Source organism: Lupinus angustifolius, chromosome LG20, assembly GCF_001865875.1.
Source record: "Lupinus angustifolius cultivar Tanjil chromosome LG20, LupAngTanjil_v1.0, whole genome shotgun sequence".
Taxonomy (NCBI): Eukaryota; Viridiplantae; Streptophyta; class Magnoliopsida; order Fabales; family Fabaceae; genus Lupinus; species Lupinus angustifolius.
This window is the reverse complement of record NC_032028.1, coordinates 1,869,695-1,894,453: the sequence shown is the minus strand read 5'-3', so window position 1 is coordinate 1,894,453 and position 24,759 is coordinate 1,869,695. Positions and strand designations below refer to the sequence as shown.

The window sequence follows — 24,759 nt, the reverse complement described above, 5'->3', positions numbered from 1 at the left end:
CAAAACTAACTATATATTTTTTTTCTCAAGTTTAACAAAAAAAACACTTGTAATAACCTTTCACAAAACTAACAAAACTTAATCAAATCATTTTTTGTGAATTTGTTAAAAAAAAAAATTGGATAAATTATGTCTTCATAATAGTGTAATTTGTCTTTTACCCAATAAAAAATAACACTTAAATATAGAATAAAAATCAATAGTACAAAATTTCAAAGAACAAAATAGATACACATGGGGAGGACATTTTCAATCCATAAGGATAATATCACTCCATGTGACACTGCATACGAATTTAGTTATTGAATTAATAATTTAAATATATTTTTTCAACTAATCACAATCAGTTGTACATATAGTGACCATACAATATATGAGATAGTAGATATGCTCTCATACATAGTACTGTGGGGGAACACATCTATTATCCTACAAATTGTCTTTACTCTGTATCATAAGTTGTGATTGGTTGAAAATTGTATTTAAATTAAATATTTAAATATTAAATATTTATCTGACCAATCACAAATTATATTATATTGAGTGTTACATATTTGTTGCAAGATAGAGAAAAAATATATACACATTTATAGTAGATAATCATCAACACTATAACTAACACTTCTCCCAACTTGCTATCTAGTGTCACACATTATTTTATTACTCATTTTTTTATTTGTTCTTGCATTTATAGTAATTATGAAACCAATTTGGTCATGAGAAGGAAAATAACTAGGATTTCTTTGTGGTTCTAGCCACCCCTTTGAATATTGAAAAATACTATTTCAATCTATTAAACTAAGTTACTATATGGAAGAGATAATAGTTTGATGTTATTGACTCTTTTTAATCTCTATGTTGCTTTCATGGTCATTCATATACTTGTCAAAGTTGGATACGAAGTGTATGAGAAAATGATTGAGTTAACATGTTGTGTGTGACTTTAATGGACATAATTCTATCCCATGACTGTTTGTCTATTTCTTTAGGATAGTTTGGAAGTTTAATTTTTTAGGAGAGAAAATGAAAAGTGAAGCTTTAGAAATCATAAAATATGTTTGTGAAATGACTTTTAAGTCTTATATTTTATTCATTCCTTTTAAAATCCAACTCTTAAGCTATGTTTGGTTGGAGTGAAAATAGGATGAAAGAAAACGAGAGGAGGAAAAAGGAAGGAAAACAATGTTTTCCATTGTTTGGTTGTAATGAAAAGAATGAAGGAAATAAAAGAATTTGTGAGACTCATGCCATTATATTTTCTCTCCACTGTTGAAAGGAAAACAAGTAAAAAAATTATACCAAGATCGATTGTCGCAATGTATGCCCCAGACCATGATCTAAACCAATGATGATGAAGAAAAAAATAAAAAAATAAAAAATATTTAATTTTTTATTTAACATGTCATATTTTCATTTGTTTAAAATGTGATTTGTGACATCCTTTTAGTTTGATAAAGTCTTGCTAAATCTATAAAAAGACAAAAATGTCAAAGGTTCGTTTCTTGTGTTATACAATTATTAGAGAGACAAACACACATCACGAAATAAATCATTTTCTTACTCACAGGGTGATGAGATATTATTGATAATAAGTACAAAGAAAAAATCATTATTAAAAATAATTATATGATTTTCTCTTCATTTTCTTTCCATATTTTATCATACCAAACAACTAAAAAATCAACCCATTTCCTATCCACTTTCTTCTCTTAACTTTTCTTTCCTTAACTTTACACCTTATTAAAGTAAAAGGTAAAACACTCACAATAATTTTTGAAGATATCTAAAAGTTCTCTCTCTATCAAGTTATTGCTTAAATCAAAATGGGCATATTCATGTAACATAATGATATATGAATAATATTCGATGTTATTAATATTATATTGGTTATCAAACTAGTGGAACGGTAATATTAATGTTGAAAAATCAATAAAAAATAACAATTTTTATTTTTATTAAAAAATTAATTCTAAATAAAAATCGGTCAATATGATCGGTACGATTCACTTGAAAACTGGTTAATATATACTTGTTGTACCATATTGGTATTGAGACTGATTTACCATTTGAACCAATTGACGTTAATAATATCAATTCAACTTTAAATATCAATTTTATTGGAATCAAATTATTTGTGACATCATTGTAAATTTAGTAGTACATATTCAACACAAAAAAATTACAAGTATTCTATTGACTATATGTTCTTCACACTTGAGATTTACAGCTTCAAACTTAATCATTGTGGTTCGGAGCATCTGCCTTATTTTTATATACTATAAAGATTCTAAATAATGTGAATTTAGGTAGAGTAGTATTATAAAGTAAAAAGCATATCGTTAAGGAATAATATTGAGTGTGCAAGAAAGAAAGTCGATATGAATAATTTTATAAAATAATGTATAAATATTAACATATGAGTAATGTTATGTATAATCATTATACTTAAAAAAAAACAATACATATTACTTTTAAATCATTTGTTACTAAATAAAGTATCACTTTATAACATATACTATTTATCACTTTCATTAAACTATATTGGGTTTTAAGTGAAAAAATGCATACATCAAACTTTTAATTATGAATCCAAGTAACTTGAGACCAGTGGACAAGTTGAATAATAGAATCCATTAATTAGCTGAGAAAGATTTCATGAAAAGATTATTTTTGAATTATAATTTACTCGTAAATATTAGCACCAATAAACATAAAAACAGTTGTTTATAAATGTTTCATGTTATATGCGTCTTCATCCAAATTTTTTTCTAATTAACAGAGTTGAGATGATAATGTGGGCTTCGTGGCAACTTCCACTTCCAATATTTTTCTTTTGCATTGAATGCGAATTTTTTTATTTTTTATTAATTAATTAATGTAAATCAAAGTCATCACTTCACATCCAACGGCCAAGATTGAAAGAAAACAAATCAACGACGGATAACGTATCGGATTAGGTTATCAGACACGTGTCGATTTTTGATTTGAGCGTAAAGTAGTCGGTGGAATAGAATGATAGAGAAGATAAGCTCTAGAAGTCAATAAACTTAGAAGCTCTAGAACGCAAACCCTAGTTTTCTCTCTCTAGATTCATAGATTAGGGAGAGAGAAATTGATTCCATTTTTTCTATTTCAGTTTGCAGAACCTTGTTTTCTTATCTGGTATTTTTCCCTACGCCGAAAACCAAAACCAAAACCCCTTTCCCCTTTCAATTTCCCTCCAAAACCTTGTTTTTCTTATCAGGTATTGTCAAGATCTGATATTTTTTCAACTTCAAGTTACTGCGCTTAGTTTTCACGTGTACTGCGATATTGGGGTATTTAATTATGCCAACCACTTTAGTACACATGCCATTTATTGTGGCCCTTTTGTTCATTAGGTTTAGATCTGAATCACTTCTCTTCCTGGGTGAGTTTGATATTTGGATGATCAAGGACTGATCTTTGAGTTTGTTGATTTTCTGGTCAGTTAATTGTTGATCTAACCTGGTTTTTTAAACCTTTGAAGTGATTTCGTTTGATTATGACCTAAGGGACATGTTTGCTTTGATTTGATTTGATTCTTCACTGATTTAAGTGATTTCGTTTGATTATGACCTAAGGGTCATGTTTGCTTTGATTTGATTTGATTTGACTCTTCACTGATTTAAGCGATTTCTGACAGTCTTATGTTATGTTTTGCAGGTTATGGGAACTTCTGTCTTGTCTCTTTATCTTGGAAGCTAGATTTAGCTTTATAAGAGAAACTTTTTTGGAATATGGATATGCCTTCAGGATTTTTATGCCAAATTCAATTACTCTATTGAGGATTTGCTATTGAATTGTTATATAAGTTTGGAAGAAGTGTGTTTACTTTGTGAATTTAGGAATCATGCCTGTTTCTGGACATGAAGAGGTGTTTATTTCCTTTCTGATTTACAGCTAACTACTACGATTAGAGATCCGTCCCGATTTGTTGATTTTTCGATATTGATTACTTTATCTTCTATTGACAGACTGAGGTAAAATCCTTTGCTGGGAAGCTTAGTGGCTTAATTGCAGGTTGTGTACCAATCAAGAAAAGGAAGTACTTCCCTTTGATTCCTCCTACTTCACCTTTGTCTGAAGAACCATCTTCACTCAATGAAGAAGCTGAATTACAACCAAAAGAAAATTCAAGCACTTCTCAAGCATCAACTCTATCAAATGTTAGTATTGCAGGTGCACCAATCAAGAAAAGAAGGTTCCCTATACTGGAAGAGGGTTCACATGTGGGAGAAAATGATTCTTTTCCGAAGGAAAATTCAAGCACATCACAGGGTTTGACTCTTTCTACAAGTTCTTCTGGCAACTCTGATACTAATGAGCACTTGCTTCCATCTATTGCGAAACTAGGTATTGTCCAGAGTAGTCCGAAAATAGAGAAAGTGGAACCTGTGTCATTGGAATTATCTTTAAGCAAGGAAAAAGGCGGCACTCACAGTTTAAACATCGATGTTAAAACTACTAGTGACATAGCCCCTGTTCAGTCAAACAGGGCAAACTGGGATCTGAACACTACTATGGATGCATGGGAAGAACCTGGAACCAGTTCAAGTTCTGTTAAAACTTATATTGATAGGAAGAAAGTTGTTGAAAGTGTGGTTGATGAAAAACAGTTCATGAGATCATCTAGGATAGTGACACCAACAGGTGACATGTCTCTAAAGCAAACAGTATGTGAAGAGAGTAAGAAGAAAGCTTTTGTCGTTTCTCCTGGATTGTATGGACAGCATTATGAACGTATTGACCCGCACAATCTCTGTCTTAATTCTTATCTTCCAAAATATGCTCATGAACCCTCTAGGTTATCTGTTAAGCTAGATTCAGGTACTGCTATTCCAACAGCTATTCCATCTGTGACCTTGTCAAGTGTGGTTCCTTCTGCTGGTGATGTTAATACTTGTTTTAGATTGGTAAAATCAGAACCATTTGATGACAACTCGAATAGGGGCTTGAAGGAAGCTAATGTCTGTCCCGTGGGATCATTAGATAGTGATGCTCTTAAAAAAGAACTTCTTCTGCATTCTAAAGTGGACTCTTCTAAACCATCCAGTGTTTGCAATTCAAACTTAGTTGATGCTATGTTTATTAAAACTGAATCAGAGGACAGGCATGCTGTAACTGTTGCTGTGGATACTGAGCGATACATTTATGATGATGATTATGAAGATGGTGAGGTTCGAGAACCGCAGGAGCATTCCACAGAGGTGGTCACCATACGTGAGGTAAGAGAAGTAGAACAACCTGACAATAGTAATTATGCAAATAAACAGATCAAGGAAGAGCTGTTGAGTGGTGATTGTCTCATTTCATCCCATGTCATGGAAAATGAAAGTAAGACTGACATCCACAGTGAAATAAGTAGTGATGAAGACGGTATAGACATTGAAATGCATGAGACGCCTGGTAATGTCATTGACCAAAATGTCTGCTTGCAAGAGCCCGTTGCTGATGAAAAATCTAATATTGCTTCTGATGAGAAGGGACCTGTAAACATTTTGCAAAGGGAACAATTAGATGTTTCAGAAAGTTATAATGCCTCTAGAGCTCTGGAGACAGAATTGTCATCTGATCAATCCATTAATGGGAGCCATGGGTTAGATGTTGTTGGCCGGTGTGCTGATGAGGTTGTTAAAACAGCTGACACAGTTACACAAGCTGACTTAGATTTGCCACAGATTGAAGCTTCTGCAAATAGTGATGATGCAACCAAAGATGTTAGTAATTGTGGCAATCAAGGGAGAATAATAGATCTGTCCCGAGCCGCTAGTTCGTCATCCCCAAGTAAAACAAGGCCCATTCCTGGCAGGTCACTCCCATCATTATCTGGAACAGATTTATTATCTGACACACTTGATGATGACAAATTCAGAGGAAGGTATGGTTTTTAGTTTTGCACTTTTTTCTTCCTTAACTGATTTCTATTATTTTACCTTATGCCTTTTTTCTTCAATTTTGATTTTCAGAGATGAAGTTTATGTTGATGGTCGTCGCAGATTTTTTAGAGGAAGAAATCAAGATATGTCCCCTAGAAGTTCTAGATTCACTTATGTGCGAGGTAGAGGGAGAGGTAATAGTCGGTTAGATTCATTTCGTGGTGAATGGGAATCTGGGCGTGAATTTTCTGGGGAGTTTTATAATGGTCCAAGCCAGTTTCGTGGCCCCAGGCCTAATAAATATGCATCTGCTAATGCTGATACTGATCTGGAATACAATGATGCACCTGATGGCTCATATGTTGGTAATGGTCGGATGGGCAGAAAGCCCCTTAATGATGGCTCATATATTGCACCAAGGAGACGGTCCCCTGGTGGAGTAGATGGCGTCCAAATGGGTCATAGAATTCCGAGAAACGTTAGTCCTACTAGTAGATGCATCAGAGGTGATAGTTCTGAGATGTATCAGAGGCATAGTGAAAAATTTGTGAGACGTTTCCAGGATGATAATCTAGACTCCATGTTTACTCGTCCTCGATCATATGAGGGTATGGATGGGCGGTTCTCAAGAGGGGGTGGTAGGAGTTTTTCTTCCGTTCAGAAAAGGGGCCCTCCCCTAATTCGTTCGAAGTCCCCCATCGAATCAAGGAGTCGGTCACCTGGTCAATGGTCATCTCCAAGAAGAAGGTCTCCAAGAAGAAGATCCCCAGAGAGTTTTGGTGGACATTCAGAAATGAACAGTAGAAGATCACCATTATACAGGGTTGACAGAATGAGATCCCCTGACCGCCCTGTTTTCAGTGGGGAGAGAGTGGTGAGGAGGCATGGCTCCCCTTCATACATGTCACGAGCTTCTAATAATGATATAAGGGACATTGATTCTGCAAGGGAACATGGCCATTCAAGGTCTGTCATTAACAATAGGAGTCCATCCGGTAGAATTTTAGTCAGAAGTAGAAGATTCGATGCTGCAGATCTCCGAGATCATGCTGATAATGATGATGAGTACTATGCAGGGCCTATGCATTCTGGTAGAGTACTTGAGCTTAGTGAAGGAGATGGTGAGGAGAGAAGGTTTGGTGAGAGAAGGGGTGGATATTTGCGTTCTTTCAGGCCTCCTTATAAGAATGGTAGTAATATTAATGAGAATTTTCACCTTAATGCGGAGGAGGGTCCAAGAAAATATAGATTCTGTTCAAATGATTCAGATTTTCATGAAAGAGGCAACAGCATGCGGGAAAAGGACTTTGAGAGACACATTAGGGGGGGCTGTCCAGTAAATGTGCCTCCTAGAAGAACAAGAAATATGGATGAGCAGGAAGATAATTTCAGGCATGGTGGTGGTCGTGGTGGTGGTGGTCGCGGTGGTGGTCATGTTTGGAATGATGACAGTTTTGATGATATGTCTCGAGTTAAGAGAAAAAGATTTTGATATCCCTCTTATCACTATATATATGTTATAAAAATGTGTCCTACTGTGAACGGTGGAACATAATGGAATTTGGATTGCAGTTGCAGGTTGCATGTTTTCTCAGCTTGAGAAATAGATTAGATTATAATTTAATAGTAGTCATCCATGATCCTTCAACGACAGAAATGGTGTTTGGTTGTAAATCTCATGAGGGTGGCAGATGGCAGATTTTGTTGTGTAATGGAAGAAATGGTGAAGTGGAAATTGCTGCACAATAGAAACATAGTTGAACCAATAAATGAAAAGGAAGAGGGTCATTTTGCATATGGGGTACTTGTGTTCACCAATTGGTTATCATGTACACACCAAGTTACATAAAATATGGACTACTAATCTCTATTAATTTTAGAATCACTTTTTTCTTAAATGAAGAGGTAGCAGATGCTTCAAAATAAAATATTTCCTCATGTGAGGAGATGAATTATTTTCTCTAATTATTAAATTATGATCTATTTTTGTACAACGTAATTAAATAAGACATGTGTTATAATTTTAATGGTGGGAGGTTAACCTCCTCACGTAACTATATTTAATTCCTATTTAATACAAAAAAGAAAAATAATCACCAAAAATGTCAATATAAAAAATATTGTTAAAGTGATTGCTGACAATGTAATTTCTTTTACATTATTAGTGAATATTAAATCCTAATATTAATGGTTGATGTTTCTATAATAACTAGCGTGTGGATCGGCTCTCCATGTCCCGTATTCTTATTTTTTTATATAAAATATATCATCTTCATATTATATTATTTAAGAAAATTATCATATGATATATGTTCGAAGTTAAAAATGAAAGTAAACTATTATGACTAAATAATTTATCCATATTTCAAAATTAATGTCATAATCAATATAATTCATTTATCCGAAAAAGTCACATCAGTTTGGAAATGTGAGGTTTAAGAATTGATGTAGTAGTTAAAAATGAAGCATTAATTTACATTAAGAGATATATGATATTTAAAAATATGGAAGTTATTTTATATTTTCTCTTTATCTATTAATATAGAAGATTAGTATAAACAAAACATGAAATTATGAATCATAAATGATAAAGTATGGATATATAAAATATTTCAAGGATAATTATTTTATGTTTTTCGAATTTCTGTTAATATTAGCATTGAAATTTATATAAAATACTTCATGATAGTTATTTAATGTTTATTTATATTAGCGTATTGACAGCCATTATTGTGTCTGTCAACCCGCTTTCCTATCATTTATAATGTATAGTTTGTCTGTCATAAATGTCAAACATAATATTTTGTGTTAAATATTTGTAATATACAGTTGAATTTATTTGATTGGTGTAATGTTCTATTAACATATATTAGATGGAGAGAAACATTAGATTATATATGATTTGTTTGTAAAAATTAAAATATAGTGAAAGCAAAATATGGAGAACCACAAATTACATCATGGTGGTGGTTATTTTGGTTTTCCCTTTATAAGTAGTATAGATTAGTACAAAAGATAAAATATGGAAACATAAAATATTTCAATGGTAGTTATTTTATGTTTTTCTAATTTCTATTGTATTAGTATACAAATTTATATAAAATACTTACTATAGTTGTTTAATGTTTATTAATATTAGTATATATGAGAGTAGAAGTTATAAAATAAAATTAAAAGTTATAAAATATGAAATTTGGAAATGTAAACTATTTCATGAAATTTATTTTTAGTTTTACCTTTATTAATAGTATAGATGTATGGCGAGAAGCCTTTAATGAATTAGACTCATCTCCATTGATAGAAAGAGAAGTTATTGCTTTTGCACTCAGTTTCAATGAGAGAAATGTCATTTTAGTATTTTTAAGAAATAAAAATGTCATATCATATTTTTTTTGTTTACTTTTGATATATTTTTTTCTTCATTAATAGAGATTATCCTAACTCGAAGAATACATGGGTCAAAATAAATTATTATGTTTAAGTTAGAGAATTAAGTAGTTTGATTATATTTTTAATTATTTTTAAATTTTAATAATTATGTAGGCTAAATTTGGAAATAAAACAATATAAAATTTAGTATATATATTAACCATTCAAGAGAGGTAGTATATATAGTTAAGTAAACATAAGAAACAAATAACCGAAAATTGAAATATTTGAAAATTAAGTCAAAAAACGATTTTTTTTTGTTAATTTATAATTTCCTTTAGAGTATATTAAAAAAAATTAAACTATTTAAAAAGGAAAAATCTTTCTCCAAAAGGAACAAGAAAATTTCAAATTTGCCCGCAATGTTTCAGTTTATCTTTCATCAATTACATAAATTTATCTGTACTTTTTTCTCACGAAAAATCTTACGATGTATTTATAAAAAAACTATTTAAAATTTACAGATAAAAAAAATTATTTTATAAACAGACTTGACTTACCTATAAAAAGTCTAAAATTAATTTCATTTTATAATAAGTGGATCCCTCCTCTTATTATATTCACACGAAAATGAACGTAGTCTAATGTGCTTCCAGTTGAAAGTCCTTTTATTAGTTATACTTTTAAGTATGAAATTACACCTCGTGATGATTTGTTGTTATTTTGATTTTATTATATTATATTTCATGTGAAAAGGTTAATAGATCACTTCAAAATAAATAAGAAATAGTTTTTTATCAATGATAAGTTTTTGATAACGTTATCATCTCATAAAAAAACGTTGGCAGGTTGAAAATACTTTTGGCTAGCATTTACTTTAATATTATAGGTTCTTGGAAATTGTTTTGAAATTTTATGGAACGTTGTTTGGTTAGTTATCATGATTTTTAAAATAATCAAAATATACTGTATTTACTATTTTATATGAATTTAATATGTATGTATTAATAGTGTAAATATTTTTTATTCTGTAGTAAATCATCAGCCATATTAATTATTCTTGTTATATTAGATGTTGTTTAGAAGAAAAATGTGAATAGCATAGTTTTTTACAAGTGATTGGCATATTATACTAATAAAATACTATAGTACATAAATTAAATTTTATTTGTGTAAAAGAAGTATATAACTGATTTGTCGACATGAGATTTAATTAATAAATCGTGATTGAAACCGTATGATGCACATGAGATTTAACTCATAAATCACATTATTCAAATGTCGTGAATGTAATTGTATTCATAACAATAAAGGAGAATAAAATCATTGATTCATAATGATATTCAATGTTTATTCGGAATAATATGCAGTATAATTGCAGATATATCAGTGATGAAAAGGGGGAAAATAATATAGATGTTAATTATCTGGAAACATTCTCATTTACAACATGTTGTCTCTACCACCAGCAAATTACTCCTCATCATCCTCATTAGAAAGGTTTAACTTCAATATACAATGTAATTGAGTAAATATTAAAAGAATAGCAAATAGGTAAATAATGTATTTAATTACAACATTTTTTTTATTTCAAATTTTATAGAAACACTACATCTATACTTTATTTTCTAATTATACTTTATTTATTACTACGATTTTCAACATATTTATCAACTTCTTTTTAATTAAATTTTTAATATATATTAAATGATATTATTTTAATCTTATATTCAATTTTTGCATCATTTATGAATTTCTTAAACTGTGTATATTAACTTAAACGGTAGAGGTAATAGTAAATTAGTAATTAATTGTTGGTATGTTATCCTTTGGCATAATTAGTATTTTTATTCATATATTGGTTCATACCGGTTATACTTTATCAAGAAGGCGTTAGTCTAGTAATGTAAGGTGCTACTGGATTCTCAAGGTCGATGTTTCAATTTCTGGGAGTGACAGTTGTTGGAAGGGACGACCATGAACTACAGAATGAATTATTTCCTTACCCAAAAAGTGAAAAGATACCTTAATAGTACAAAAAAAATATTAATTACTTTTCATGAAACAACATAGAATATAATATTTATACACTATTATTGTAAAGATTTATGTATAATAAGTATATTAATTATTTATATATTTTTTTTGAAGAATTTATAATGGTAAAAAATGAAAAGAGTTTATATAGATAAAATAAGAGAAAGTTACCCTCTCAAATGTCTCCAACTGTTCTAGTTTGGATTCTACTCTTATTTTTAATGATTCCTAACTTTATTCTATTGTTAATTATTATTTTATTATTTTTCATTGCTCATTATTCTTATAATTTAATGTGGAAACACATCTTCTATTTTATAACATTTATCATTTTATATGTGATCACTTGTTATTAATTAAAAAAATATTTGATTATTAAAATTTTAATTTAAGTAATTTTTTTTCAGTCGATCATAATAAATAATACGTGTAGTGATATATTTTTTTAGCCAAATATATACTCGATATAACCAACCCTCAAGCTTTAGCTGCTATGACACTAGAGTGAAAAGTTTAGATATTGTAAATGAAATAGTTGTATAATTAGTAGAGCTTTCTATTCAAACTATTTGTATAGTTGGGGACAATTTGTTAAATTAGTTAAAGTGATATCATTTGTTAACAAATTATAAGAGAAAAATAAGAAAAATATCTTTGACTGTTATTGACATTGCCGTTCTGGACTTCTTATATTATGTATTTGACATAATATTCAAAAAGTTAATAAGAAAATAATTCTTTCATGAATAATGTAAGATTTCTTAGATTGTATGTATAAAATCTATCATTATTGTTGTAAAAATTTATGGGTAGTCAATATATCATTCATCATTCAATTATATTATTTTTTTATAGAATTTATAATAATAAAACATAACTAGGACGTGATACATTGCATACTTTTTTTTTTCTCTCTAAACAACTTATAGTTATTGATGAGCAACAAGAACATACAAACCTACATATCCCATCCCTCAAACCGTAAAAGTATTCATTTACTCTCTTTTAATTTGGGAATTAGATTTTGGAGGGGAAAAAAGAAAAATTGAAAGTTTTAAAGCCATAAAATACAATTGTAAGATGACTCTCAAATCTTTTATTTTTCTTTATTTCCTTCCAAGTTCCAATTAGGAAACTAACCTAAAAGTTTTCCTCCACAATTCTTAGTGAATCACTTAGATTGTAGTAATTTCATCCTACCATTATGTCACTCACTTTTGTTTGTCGTTGCATCTAGGACAATGTTTAACCAATTTAAAAATGAAAAATCAACGTCGATAACAATATTAACAAGACTGATTTTTAAATTTATTTTTTCTTGGAAAAAAATGTTTTGACCTCACTAATGAGATAGCCAGTATGTTGAATATATTATAACAAATCAAGCAAATATTAAATTAATTTAATATAGTTAAACATACTAACTAGTAATTACAAATCTTAATCCACGTACATAACATTAAGAAAACACTTAAAATAACTCAGATAGTATGGGAATATAACCCAATGGGTGAAGTGGGAAACTAAATAACATATATACAATGCTCATCATTAATTATTTCCTATAGTATTTCACTTTAATAATACATCATTAGGCATGGTATCACCTTTTCCATTTGGTACCTTTCTTAGCTTAAAATATATCAATAATATGGATCCAACGTAATAATAATATATCATAATTTATTATTTAATATAAGATGTGTAAAAATCTCATCCATATATTCCCCACTAACTAATATCTTAATATTAATTGAGTCCAATATTTGACTTTGGAGCTGGTGCATAGTGTTCAAGATGATCGGTGTAATAATTAGTATATATGTGGATAAAATGAGAATCTTATCTATCACTATAGAAATGTTCTTATCCTTTTATTTTCAACACACATATCATTCTTATTTTTCATTTTTATTTATATTATTTAAGAAAAATAATATTAAAATTTTAATATAAGAAATACAATATATAAATTTAATATAGAATAAAATTTGTACTAATAGATATGATACACATTATGCAAAATTTTCATGGTTTACCTCTAATTATTATAGAATTTATAGATATTTTTAATGTTACTACATATTCTTCTTGGGTTTGAGAAAGAAAGAAGAGAATAAATAGAAGATTAACGATATATTAATATAAAAAATGAAAACAATAAAAACAAAAAGATAAATTTAGAATATAAAAATTATACCATAATAGTGATTATTATTTGTTTTGCTTTATTAGAAGTATAGAAAATAAAAATATTAATTCATTATGGATAAATGTGTGAATATTATATTTCCTTTGTTTCTGTATAAGTAGCAAAAAGATTAATTTTGTTTAATCCAATACAAATCCAAACACCCCGCTCCTAATGAACGCAGGTTCCGCGCGGCATATACAGGTTTTAAATTTATATTTATTGACCATTTTACCCTCCAACTTTCCCACATAAAAAAAACGCTGTTGATTTTCTTCGTCAGTGACAGTGAGAGTGAACGTTGAGATTCTTCGTTTCGCCGTTTTTTTGATTATTTTCCAAATATCTTTCTCCATTCATGGCAGTAATTCATTTATTTCTCTTTTTAATTATATTTCCTTTTTCAAATTGTTGCAACTTCAAATAATTCAACTGGTCAATCTCTTCATTATTCTAATTTAATTTTTGATTTTTTGAATTTTCAGATTTAATTTCATTAGGTTTTACTTCTTGTGTTTTTCCGATACAAATTGCAGCGGCGGAACGGTTTTTTCGACCGTTTGAAAGCTTGTGAGTGAGTCACTCGATCTCTTTAATCTTCTTTTTTTCCCCTCATTGTTGTTGTTTTTATTTGATTTTTTTTATTTTCTGTTTGTTTAATGGGGAAAATTGAGAGATGATAATTAGAACAGTAAAATTCGAATCCGAAAAAGTTAGATACTTTCTTTTCTTTTTTAGCCTTAATAAATTATAAAAAAAATGAATGGATTAAGGCTCTAATCATGGGATAATTCTTTTTGTTTCTGAATTTTCTTAACTAGAAGATGATAGATATAGTGGATTTTGTGGTTTCCGCTTTTTGTAATAATTTATTCTGGAATTTATCTGATAGTATATTCTCTCGTGCCAGTAATAATTTTGTTGCAATTTCTATAGATTATGCTAGTGTGATTGATGGAATTAAGTAGAGCATGTTTATCATCATCATAGAAATAGTGTTTTAGATTCAGCAGATACGAATGATTCTGGATAATATGGTCTTTTCAGTTTTCATTCTCTGTAGCTGCTTGGTTAGATAGATGATATCTAGAGGAATATTATTTTTAAGTCTTATCATATTTGTTATCTCTATTCTGAATTTCTCTGTTTATTTTTGTTGAATTTGAACTAGTGAACGTTGTTGATTTATCCTTCTTGGGTTTAATGTTTTGTTTTTCACATCAGGTTCAGTGAAACCTGAGTTATTTTCAACTTTAGTCCTTTAATTGTTGGGAAGCTTGCTATTTTATGAGCTTGTGGTTGTATAACACATGAAGAAGCTATTCTTTTTCAAATCTTCTGCGTCTAGCAGTGGAAGCAACCATGAAACTCCACCAAAATCGACAGAGAAGCAAGTTGTATGGGAGAATTTACCAGATGATGGAATGAATAATGAAGCTCATGCTAAAGCTGAAGATTATATTCAGAGCCACGAAGACTTGTTCTCCAAATCACTTAAGCAAGTCCCTGATAGCCCTCGTTCTTCTCGTCATCCAGTTTTTACATGGAGCCGGTCACTTTCATCACCTCTACCTAGTGATCCTCATCATAAATTTGAGCATTCATCTCAGTGAGTTCTGATAATCTAACTTTTAAAATTAAATCTTGACTGAGCAGAAGCTTTTTCTTCTAGCTATATTTTGTAGGAATTCATATTGGCTGAACTTCCTGTGCATTTATCAGTTGTCAGGTTCTTAACTCTGGGAAGCAAAAGCAAGATAAACCAACCCAATTGGCAGTGCCTTCCATCCAGAATTCAAACGGGCATGAAAGACCTGGGTCTACTAGTTCTTCTACTTGTTCTAGCAACACTTCAAGGAAGACTGTGGATTGTTATATTGATGGAGAGCAGCAGCCAGAGGGAAGTAGACTGAGAAACAATTCACATAGATATAATACCAGACATGGAAGTTATGGCATGAAGCTTCCTCCTAAAATTCAGCATACAGCACCTAATTCACCAACAGGTGGAGTCAAAGATAAACGAAGGGCTCACTCATTTAGAGAAGCCAAAGTGAACCGTCATCACTTCTCATCCCTAGATTGGACAGAAAATGGGTTTGGGCATGAATCTCCAAGAAGTCTTGCAAAGAATGTCATTGAGAGACTTTCTCAGTCTCATGATCTTGATAATCCAATCACAATTGAAGATATCTATGCAAGATCCGTGAATGAACACGACGGTTCTAATCTAGATGATTCTCTGTCAAAAAGTTGTGTTTCGAATGAACCATACATAATGAAAAATGATTATCATGACAACTCTGAGGGTTTCGGCTGTGAAGAACCCAAACAGGATGTTGATGCAGAATTAATGAGGAAATCAAAGGAGGCTGAGGAGAGAGTTATTGTTCTTTCTAAGAAATTTGAACGAGAAAACTTCTTTCCGGATGGATTTTATGACATGCCAACATTGATTCAGACAATCAGAAACCTGGCAGAGGAGAAAATAAGCTTGGCTGTGGAAGTTTCAACCAATCTAAGGTCTCATGTGGCTGACAGAATATCTGCAAGGGAAGAACTTAGACATGTAAAGGCAGAACAGGAGTTTCGGACCAGACGTCTAGAAAATGAAAAGAATGAGATGCAGTCAGCATTGGAGAAAGAATTAGACAGGAGGTCAAGTGACTGGTCAACTAAGCTTGAGAAGTACCAGTTAGAAGAGCAAAGGCTACGAGAACGGGTTAGAGAGCTAGCAGAGCAGAACGTATCACTTCAAAGGGAAGTCTCCTCTTTGAGTGAGAGGGAAATGGAAAGCAAAAGTGTAGTGACATATACTGACCAGCAGCTCAAGGAATTGACTGAAAGGACAGAGGGAATGAAAGAGGAGATTCTGGATTTGCGGCAAAATCTCTTAGAACTACAAGAGAAATATAAGATAACAGAAGAAAATAGGGACTGTATCCGTAGAAGTTTTGATGAGAAGGATAAGGAGTGCAAAGAGTTACATAAGTCCCTAACCAGATTATTAAGAACTTGCAGCGAGCAAGAAAAAACAATTACAGGATTACAGGATGGGTTTAGTGAGGACTTTCAGAAGAACCAGTCTTCGGAGATGATTGATAAGCACGTTGCAAAAATGCACATGGAACAAATGAGGTTAACAGGAGTAGAATTGGGCTTGAGAAAGGAGTTGGAATCTTGCAAGTTTGAGGCAGATTCTCTTCGCCATGAAAATATAATTCTGTTAAATCGTCTGAAAGTTGATGGGAAAGAATGTATTCCTGCTACTTTTAAGCTAGATAAAGAACTCTGGGCCCGCGTTTGCTGCCTTCAGAATCAAGGCCTAATGATGCTGAATGAAAGCACATATTTGTGTTCAGACTTGCTGGAATTCATTAAAAGGAAAGGAGGCCATCTTCATCAAAATATCCAGCTGGATATAAAATTTATTGAAAATGGTTTAGATGGGCAGTTCATTATCGAGTCTGAAACTAAAATTCACGGACTTAAAAGTGGTACTGAAGGTTTAACAAGGAGTTTGCAGATGATGTCTTCTTTGTTGAAAGACAAGTCAAGTCCATTAACTTCAAAATTTCAGCCAGAGTTTATAGATGGTGATAACTTAGCTAAACTGAATGATCAATCATCTGAGGTGTGATTCTTCTAGAAGTTTTTCTTAAATGATTTAGAAGAATGCATATTCTAAATCTATACTCAACTATACTATCACCTTTATACCTGTTTATTTTAAACCTTTTATTTAGAAATCCTTATTTGTTTACTTCATTCTTTAATCTTTCTATATGGACCATGCTGTTGCTTGTATAGGATATCATAAGAACTGAGCTTAAAGCAGAATGTTTGGTCACAAGTTTATTTAGAGAGAAGCTGTACTCTAAAGAGCTTGAAGTAGAGCAGATGCAAGCTGAACTTGCTACAGCAGTAAGAGGAAATGACATACTTAGATCTGAGGTGCAAAATACACTAGACAACCTTTCAAGTGTAAAACACAAGCTGAAGGATCTTGAACTTCAGGTTAGTCACCAGTATTGAAATTCATTGTTTAAATCCAGCTCATGATGTTTATTTAGGGTACCATTATTTTATTAGTTGTTTGTAGGCTAATACCTCTGCTAGTTAATTTATTTTTTAATTTCTGTTAAAACCCCTGGTGTACTAAAATTAAATCTGTTCTATTGTAACAGATGTTGAAGAAAGATGACACTATAAATTGCCTTCAAAGTAATCTTCAAGAGGCTGTGAGTGAATTGAATATGATGAGGGGGATATTGCCCCAAGTGTCAGAGGAGAAAGATCTTATGTGGGAGAAAGTAAAGGAATATAATGAGCAGAATATGCTATTGAAGTCAGAGTTGACTGAATTGAAGAAGAAGATAGAGACACTTGATGAAGATATACTTGTGAAGGAAGGTCAAATAACAATCTTGAAAGACTCCCTTGACATAAAACCTTTTGATCTCCTTGGGAACCCTGATTCCATGCATGGTTTTTTGCTTAGTTGATTACCATGGAAGGGCTTTGTTTCTTCTTGTAGGACAAATTATATTACTTTGTTCATAGTCACCTATATCTGCGAATGAGTTTTTTTAAAAGTTACTCTTTCATAATTTGTTTCACAGGGTTTTGTTTTTAATATATGAAGTGTAAGACAGGCCATAGAAGTATAAGAATACAATGTTCTTTTTTCTCTATCCCATGAGAAAAACAGCATTTTCCCCCACTTGTGCTAGTTGCAAGTTTGTTCTTGACCTTTGATTATGAACATATCCTACAATAAAGCTGTAAGTAGTACTTGGTGTTTAGAATTGTTTTAAGATTACACTAAGCTCTCAGTTTCAAATTTGTAGGTGATAGCTTTTAATGGATTTGGAACAACAGTGAATTCTCCATTGACATCAAAAAGTATGATTCTTTGTCTATTTTAGTATTCTTGTGTGGGCTGGAAAGTAAATGGCATCATTCCAAAGAATGACTAGTTCCTTTAGCTTTGAATAGATTAGATTTACTATGACTTCTTATTGGTGAACATCTTTATAACAAATATTTTACTGATGGAGAAAAGTTAGTAGTTTTGCTTGCTGCATGTTAACCAGTATTTAAATGTCAAGATACATACTTTTGGAAGAATCAATAAGGTGTTGGTCTAGTGGTGTAAAGTCTTATTAGATCCCAAGATTACCAAAATGTCAAGAGTTTGATTCCTGTGAGCGACACTTGTTGGGAGAGGTAGCCACAAACCTCTAAAGGGATTAATTCCTTACGTATAGAGCGAGGGAATATACTTGGTAATACAAAAAAAAAAGACTTACGGAAGAACTGAAAATAAATTCACAGCACAAATTAAGATGGATCACCCAAAAGCTGAGTTCTTGTCCCTACGGAAAATTTGGAATAATAGTCTTCCAAGTAAAAAAGGGTTTAAAACGTGCAATGCTTGGGAATTGAGATATTTGGAAGATATAGAATTATAGAAAGGATAACATATGTTTTTAACCGTCCAAGGTTTCTCCTCTATGGAATGATTAATAATAGTTCCACTAAAATGGAGTGATTAATAATCCATTTTGGTTGATTATTACCAAAATGGAGTGGACGCAAATCTTGACTCGACTCCACAAATTAATCATTGATTAATTTACTCTAGCCTATACTTACGTTTGATCACTAATGCATTGAAATTTCCACATGAAATGTTTGTTACATTCCGCTTAATTTAGAGTAGAAAATCTAAATTGAAATATTCTTCCTATCTAGATTCTAAAGTACCTAAATTGGTCAATAGTATTTATGTTAAATTCTTTTTGTTCAGTACTGCTGTTTAGGTAAGCTGTTATAAACCTGGCATATTGAAAGATACAAACGGACAGCACATGCAGGCATGCTTTGCTTTATTTTGCTTTCCTTATAGATAGTATCTGCCATTTTGGAATTTGTTAACAAATCTCTTTGTTTATTTGTTATGCTTCTTGTCATATACTATCTGCCATTGGAACTATCTCACGTTTCTCACCCAGTTTCTTCATCTTTCTCATATATTTCTCTTTCACCATTGAAAAAAATGTGTTTTTAGTCATGCCCATTTCCTCCCTAGCCTATCTCTCTTCTTCAATGTTTAGCTGACTCTGCTGCTTCCTTGAACAAGTCACCAAAAGTTTCATCCTTTGTACACTTATCTTTAAATTTTATGGGTAAAAATTGTCATCTTTCGATCACCCAGATGCAGATTCTGTGCTTTGAAATTCTCTGATTTCATTTTTATGTATTCTAGGGTATTACACTTGCTTCTACAAGTTTTCTATTTTATGCTTAGCATTCAGTGCTTCTTCACAACTATTGTCACCTGAACTTGTCATATCACAATCCAACTTGCTATCCTCTTAGCAGCAGGTGGCAACCAAAGATTCAGAACCCCAATGATTTTGTAGGCCTCAATAAAATAAATAGTATTATCAAATTCTCCAATATTTCTAGGGCCTAGTAAGACCAGAAAATCGTGAGGGAATAAACCATTAAACCCTCATGTATAAAATGAGGCCCTTTTAAGCAGGGAATATTACCAAGTAATTTTGGGGCCTAAAGACTTGTTGGGTTTACCATTGGGCCACCCCTGCAACCATTAACCTTACACAGTACTTGAACTCTCATGCATGAATAAACTACTCTACTAATCTACTCCATAATCTTCCATTTAATTGGTCAGTATATAATAATCCAAAGGAGATTACATAATCTTCTATCAGCTGTTTCTTTTCCTTCATAAGCAACCAACACTAAATTTTTGAACTGTTTTGCAGCTTTATGATCTAAAGATGAATACACCATCATTTTCTCACTGAACAGAGAATCTCAGTTTCTTCTAATAACAAAACCCAATAAGAGATCCATTCGCACTACAGAATCCTATTCTCTAAATTCACCTCGACAAAATGACTAAAAAAAAACAAGATTAATTTAAAGAGAAATAGCAGAGAAAAGAACTAATCACATATATTGTTAAACATTCATTAATGATGCAAGCATCAAACTACAATTTATTTCAGATTACTGATGCAAGTATCAAGCTATAATTTATTTCATATTACTGATGCTTCTGCAATCTTTAATGGAAACATAAAACAACCTTGACGGCATGAATAACCATGCAGAAATGCAATTTCAATGAATATATCGATCAACCAAAACTTCATATGAAAATGTTGAGTCATCATACATAAGGAACTGGCAAAAAAGGAAAAGGTGCAACAGAGGCATAGGCTACAGGTGGACGTGTCTTCTTCCCTCTGCTCTTCTGTTTATTATTTTTATCCTCCACCTCTAATGATTTCGAAGGGTATGCATTGGACTTCACAAAACTCGCAGCAGCGTCTTCAACGAGCTGTGGGTTATCAGAACGACGGTGAACTAGAAGCCCAGACATAAACACAGGAAGATAGAGAAGACTGGCATGGAACATTCTTCTAGCTTTTTCTCTAGTACGGTCTCTATAAAAAGAAAATGCTGTAGCACTTATTGCAAGTGTAAGTATGGTGGACTCTAGACAAAACCATTCAGAAGCCAAACCCCCTGTTGACAGATACAGCAACATGAGTCTCAAGATCCTCCTTCTCACCAAAACATTCACTTCTTTTACATACTAAATTAAAACTGAATCTTTCTTAAATTTCAACAGTCTACTTACTGACAAGCGATGCAATTTAAATGGCGTATATCGTCACTTTTAACAGTTATATTCTTATAAACAAACTTTTTGTGTCCTTAGGACAAATGTATCAGCTTCTAATAAATGTCTTTCTGAACAAAACATATGAAAACAGTCTTAAATAGTTTATAGCCAAGACAATGACAACTTCATTATTAACAAAACTAAACACACTTAGTTTATTCTTTGTTGTTGACTCTGTCTACTCCCATGGCTAGAATCATAACTTATTCTTTTATTTTATCATTATATAGCATTATTATCAAAAACTCATACAATTTAGTAAATTACATAGGTCATCTTATTAAAGAAGAAATTCATCACAAGGTGTTGACTTCAAAGGAAAACTTATAAGGTACCAATCAAAGAAGAATTTATAGTAGGAAAAAAACATCTACTCACAATCATAAGCCAAGAACCCCAATGGGATTAGATATATTGAGTTCCTCAAGGCGACCAATGATGTTCTACGCCCAGATGCATCAGCAAGAGAGAACATCTTAAACCTAAATTTGCAGCACAAAATAAGAAAAGATGTCATATAGTATAGTCTAGACCACAGTAATTGAATGAAAGCTATGCAGACCATCAACCTTGTGCATCAATCAGGGTAACAAAATCCAAATCATTGTTTCATTAAACTAATCTATTTGTAATATATACTTGCTAGAAACTTTGACATGCATCCTTAGTTGAAAATTTGTAATTGAGCCCTTATAGTTAAAAAAACATAAATGTTATCCAGAACCAGGTTTGGTATCAGAGCAATCAAGTGCTTTGTTTACAAGCACAAAAAATTATAGGTGGGTCTTGAATGTAGTTAAGTATAAGCTAGAAGAAGGCATGTCTTCAACAAAGCAAGTTAAAAATGATGTGCTTTGGTGCTTGCTTGATGCAAAACTAATCTTGAATGTAGTTAAGTATATAGGTGGGTCTTGAACAGAGGTATCCACCACATAAACAAATTTTGCATCAAGCAAGCACCAAAGCAGTCACATAGAACAAAATTTTAGGTTAAAAAGCTAGTTAAAATTTTCAAGTTAGTCCTATACTTAAAATTTCTCCTTGAAAGAGTTTTCCTAATCGTAAATGTTTTTAAATTAGTCTGCTATTAGAAAAAAACTATTCACAGTCAAAGGTTATCCTACAGTAGGCATGTCAACATCCCATTAGCCACATCACTTTCACCTAATATCAACAACTAATTTGAAAACATTTGCAGTTAGGAGACTTGTTTAAAAAGTTTGAAGCATCGGGAGTTAGGGATAAGAAAGAAAGATGTGAATTATCGGGACCAAATTTTAACCAAAATTTTAACATCACAAAGGTATACGAGCATACCCTCCTGCAGCATAGTCATCACGGCACATATAGGCAAGGGCCATAAAATGTGGTAACTGCCAAAAATACAAAGCAGCGGGAAGAATTAGTCCATTCAGTGAAATATCACCTGAAGCTGCAGCCCATCTGAAAATCAACAAAAAAACAAGTGAGGGGCAGAATAAAATACGAGTACATGACATACAAAAATGAGAATAGAGCAAAAATAGAATAGAAAAAATGACTAGGTCAACTTCAAAAGAATTTAAGGATTTTAAGCTCATTTTCAGGAGGGTAGGCATTGAATTGTAGATTATATCAGAATATCACTCATTAATGACATTAGACTCGCAATTTGTTGTCCCTTTCAATAGGAAACACCCAACAAAAAGAAGAGATAAAGATTTACAAGAAATTTTGGCAACTACTCAGCGCTATTAATACTCTGAGCAATCAAAACTCAACACATGAGTTAAATAAATTTCTTTGGTTATGGGAAGGTACAACAAAATACCATCGTTGAAAATATTGAGTATCCCTACCACAGGGAGAATACAGGAGATACATTTGAAATCAAGCAGACAAGATCAATATAATTAAGCATGCTCACTCATGACAGAGTATGCACACTCGCACAACACAGCACACCCAGAGAGGACTCCATGACATAAAAGTGATAGTGATACAAGAGCACTCCTCCCTTATCGGTTTGGGGTTTTAAAGTAGAGGCTTTCCCACATAGGCAGTCTGGCTTTTATGAGTGGGCTCTCTACTTCACAACCGATATGCAAGATGTAACTGGGGGCTGGCATTTAATTAAGTATAACATGATAAAAAATATATAATTCTATACTCAATTTTTTCTTATTTTCATCTTTCGTGTTTGGTTGAGACTATGAAAAGGTCTGATTATTACAAGATGACCAAAAATTTACTCTCCACAGAACCTTGGGTGGAGCAGCTTCAGATGAATTTTACATTTCACACAATCAAAAAATTAATCAACTGTATTACTTTTGCACACACAAACACACAGAGCCACACACACACACACATATATAGATAGAAAAGAAAAGTTGTAGAGAAATTTACCCCAAAAGTGGTGGAATAGCACCGACAACAGCCCCCACCCATGTATTTACAGGATGAATCTGCTTCAGTGGAGTATATACAAATGCATACAAAACGAGGTTGGAAGCAGCAAGCCCAGCAGCTAACATATTAGTCTGGAACAACCTTGTCATAAAGCTGCTATGTTAGTCCCTCCACTCAGAGTACATGAATAATTTGGTATAATAGATTGAAAGGTCTATAATAGGACAAGTAAGCAAATGAAATTCACTACCTGTGTTGCTAGCAGAGCTGTGCCACCTAAACCAACAGATGATGCCCACGCGAGTGCATGGGGCTTTGAAATGCGTCCCGAGGGTAATGGCCTTTGGACTGTTCTCTTCATTTTGGCATCATTTTTTATCTCAAACACCTAAAGAAGTAACAAAAAAAAGCACACACCTTTAACAACAAAGCAGCATACAATAACAACAATAATCAAGGTTTTAAATCTAGGTGTGCAACCACCACAGACCCCAATATGTAAGGTTTTGGGAGTCGCCTAAATCATATCCGTATAGTGACAGCAATTGCGACCACATCGATGCCTACAATTGTCCGAAATGTCAAGGATTTCGAAGTTTCCGCTACCGAAACCGTAATCTAAAACCCTGACAATAATAATAAAATCAATATTGTGGTGAGGAAGGAACCTGATTTAAAGAGTTAGCAGATGAAGCAACCATCATTGTACCGATGCAAGTCAAAGAAAGTGCAGAGAGATCAACCGCACCATTACTCCCTAACACAAATCCAGTCCCCGATGTTGCAACCACAAGCATACTGAAATTCAGTTTAAAAAATTGTTTAATCAATTAATATCAAAATATCACAAAATAGAATTAAAATAAAAATAATGAAATAACGAAAAGGGATAAAAAAAAAACCTAAGACGAGCTTTGGAAAGTTGCCAGTAGCATGTAGCATAGTGGCGGGTCAAGGAAACCAAATCGGTCGTGGTTTTGTTAGAAGCTGAAGAAACTGAAAGATCTGAAGTAGAATAACCACGATGTTGATGATGATTGAATTTTTGATAATTCGCGATTTTGGAACAGAAGCTCTTCACAAAACTCCTACGAAACATCGTTGCTGTAACCAAATCAAAATCGATGGGAACGATAAGCAATAACAAA

The 24,759-nt window shown here is 32.0% G+C and overlaps 3 protein-coding genes across 8 annotated transcripts; 2 read left to right on the top strand and 1 right to left on the bottom strand.

Moving 5' to 3' along the window:
• On the top strand, window positions 3,048-7,640 carry LOC109336150. Of its 3 annotated transcripts, none has more exons than XM_019572562.1 (4): window positions 3,048-3,244; window positions 3,685-3,895; window positions 3,996-5,899; window positions 5,988-7,640. In XM_019572562.1, the coding sequence occupies exons 2-4, from the start codon at window positions 3,872-3,874 to the stop codon at window positions 7,387-7,389; spliced, it is 3,330 nt and encodes a 1,109-aa protein (XP_019428107.1). In that variant the 5' UTR covers window positions 3,048-3,244; window positions 3,685-3,871; the 3' UTR covers window positions 7,390-7,640. The 3 variants fall into 3 exon arrangements, with proteins under 3 accessions (XP_019428107.1, XP_019428106.1, XP_019428108.1); XM_019572561.1 differs by lacking the exon at window positions 3,048-3,244 and adding an exon at window positions 3,328-3,409; XM_019572563.1 differs by lacking the exon at window positions 3,048-3,244 and having other exon boundaries at window positions 3,996-5,023; window positions 5,063-5,899.
• On the top strand, window positions 13,756-18,299 carry LOC109336761 (golgin IMH1-like). Of its 4 annotated transcripts, none has more exons than XM_019573559.1 (6): window positions 13,756-13,858; window positions 13,980-14,064; window positions 14,719-15,103; window positions 15,217-17,128; window positions 17,305-17,511; window positions 17,682-17,999. In XM_019573559.1, the coding sequence occupies exons 3-6, from the start codon at window positions 14,805-14,807 to the stop codon at window positions 17,997-17,999; spliced, it is 2,736 nt and encodes a 911-aa protein (XP_019429104.1). In that variant the 5' UTR covers window positions 13,756-13,858; window positions 13,980-14,064; window positions 14,719-14,804. The 4 variants fall into 4 exon arrangements, 3 of the variants coding, with proteins under 3 accessions (XP_019429104.1, XP_019429105.1, XP_019429106.1); XM_019573560.1 differs by having other exon boundaries at window positions 13,980-14,068; XR_002106382.1 differs by lacking the exons at window positions 13,756-13,858; window positions 13,980-14,064 and adding an exon at window positions 18,157-18,299 and having other exon boundaries at window positions 14,805-15,103; window positions 17,682-18,107.
• On the bottom strand, window positions 20,481-24,750 carry LOC109336703 (protoheme IX farnesyltransferase, mitochondrial). Its single transcript, XM_019573458.1, has 7 exons — window positions 24,514-24,750; window positions 24,280-24,409; window positions 23,862-23,999; window positions 23,609-23,742; window positions 22,538-22,663; window positions 21,599-21,702; window positions 20,481-21,060 (listed from the first exon to the last, which is right to left on the bottom strand). The coding sequence occupies exons 1-7, from the start codon at window positions 24,708-24,710 to the stop codon at window positions 20,702-20,704; spliced, it is 1,188 nt and encodes a 395-aa protein (XP_019429003.1). The 5' UTR covers window positions 24,711-24,750; the 3' UTR covers window positions 20,481-20,701.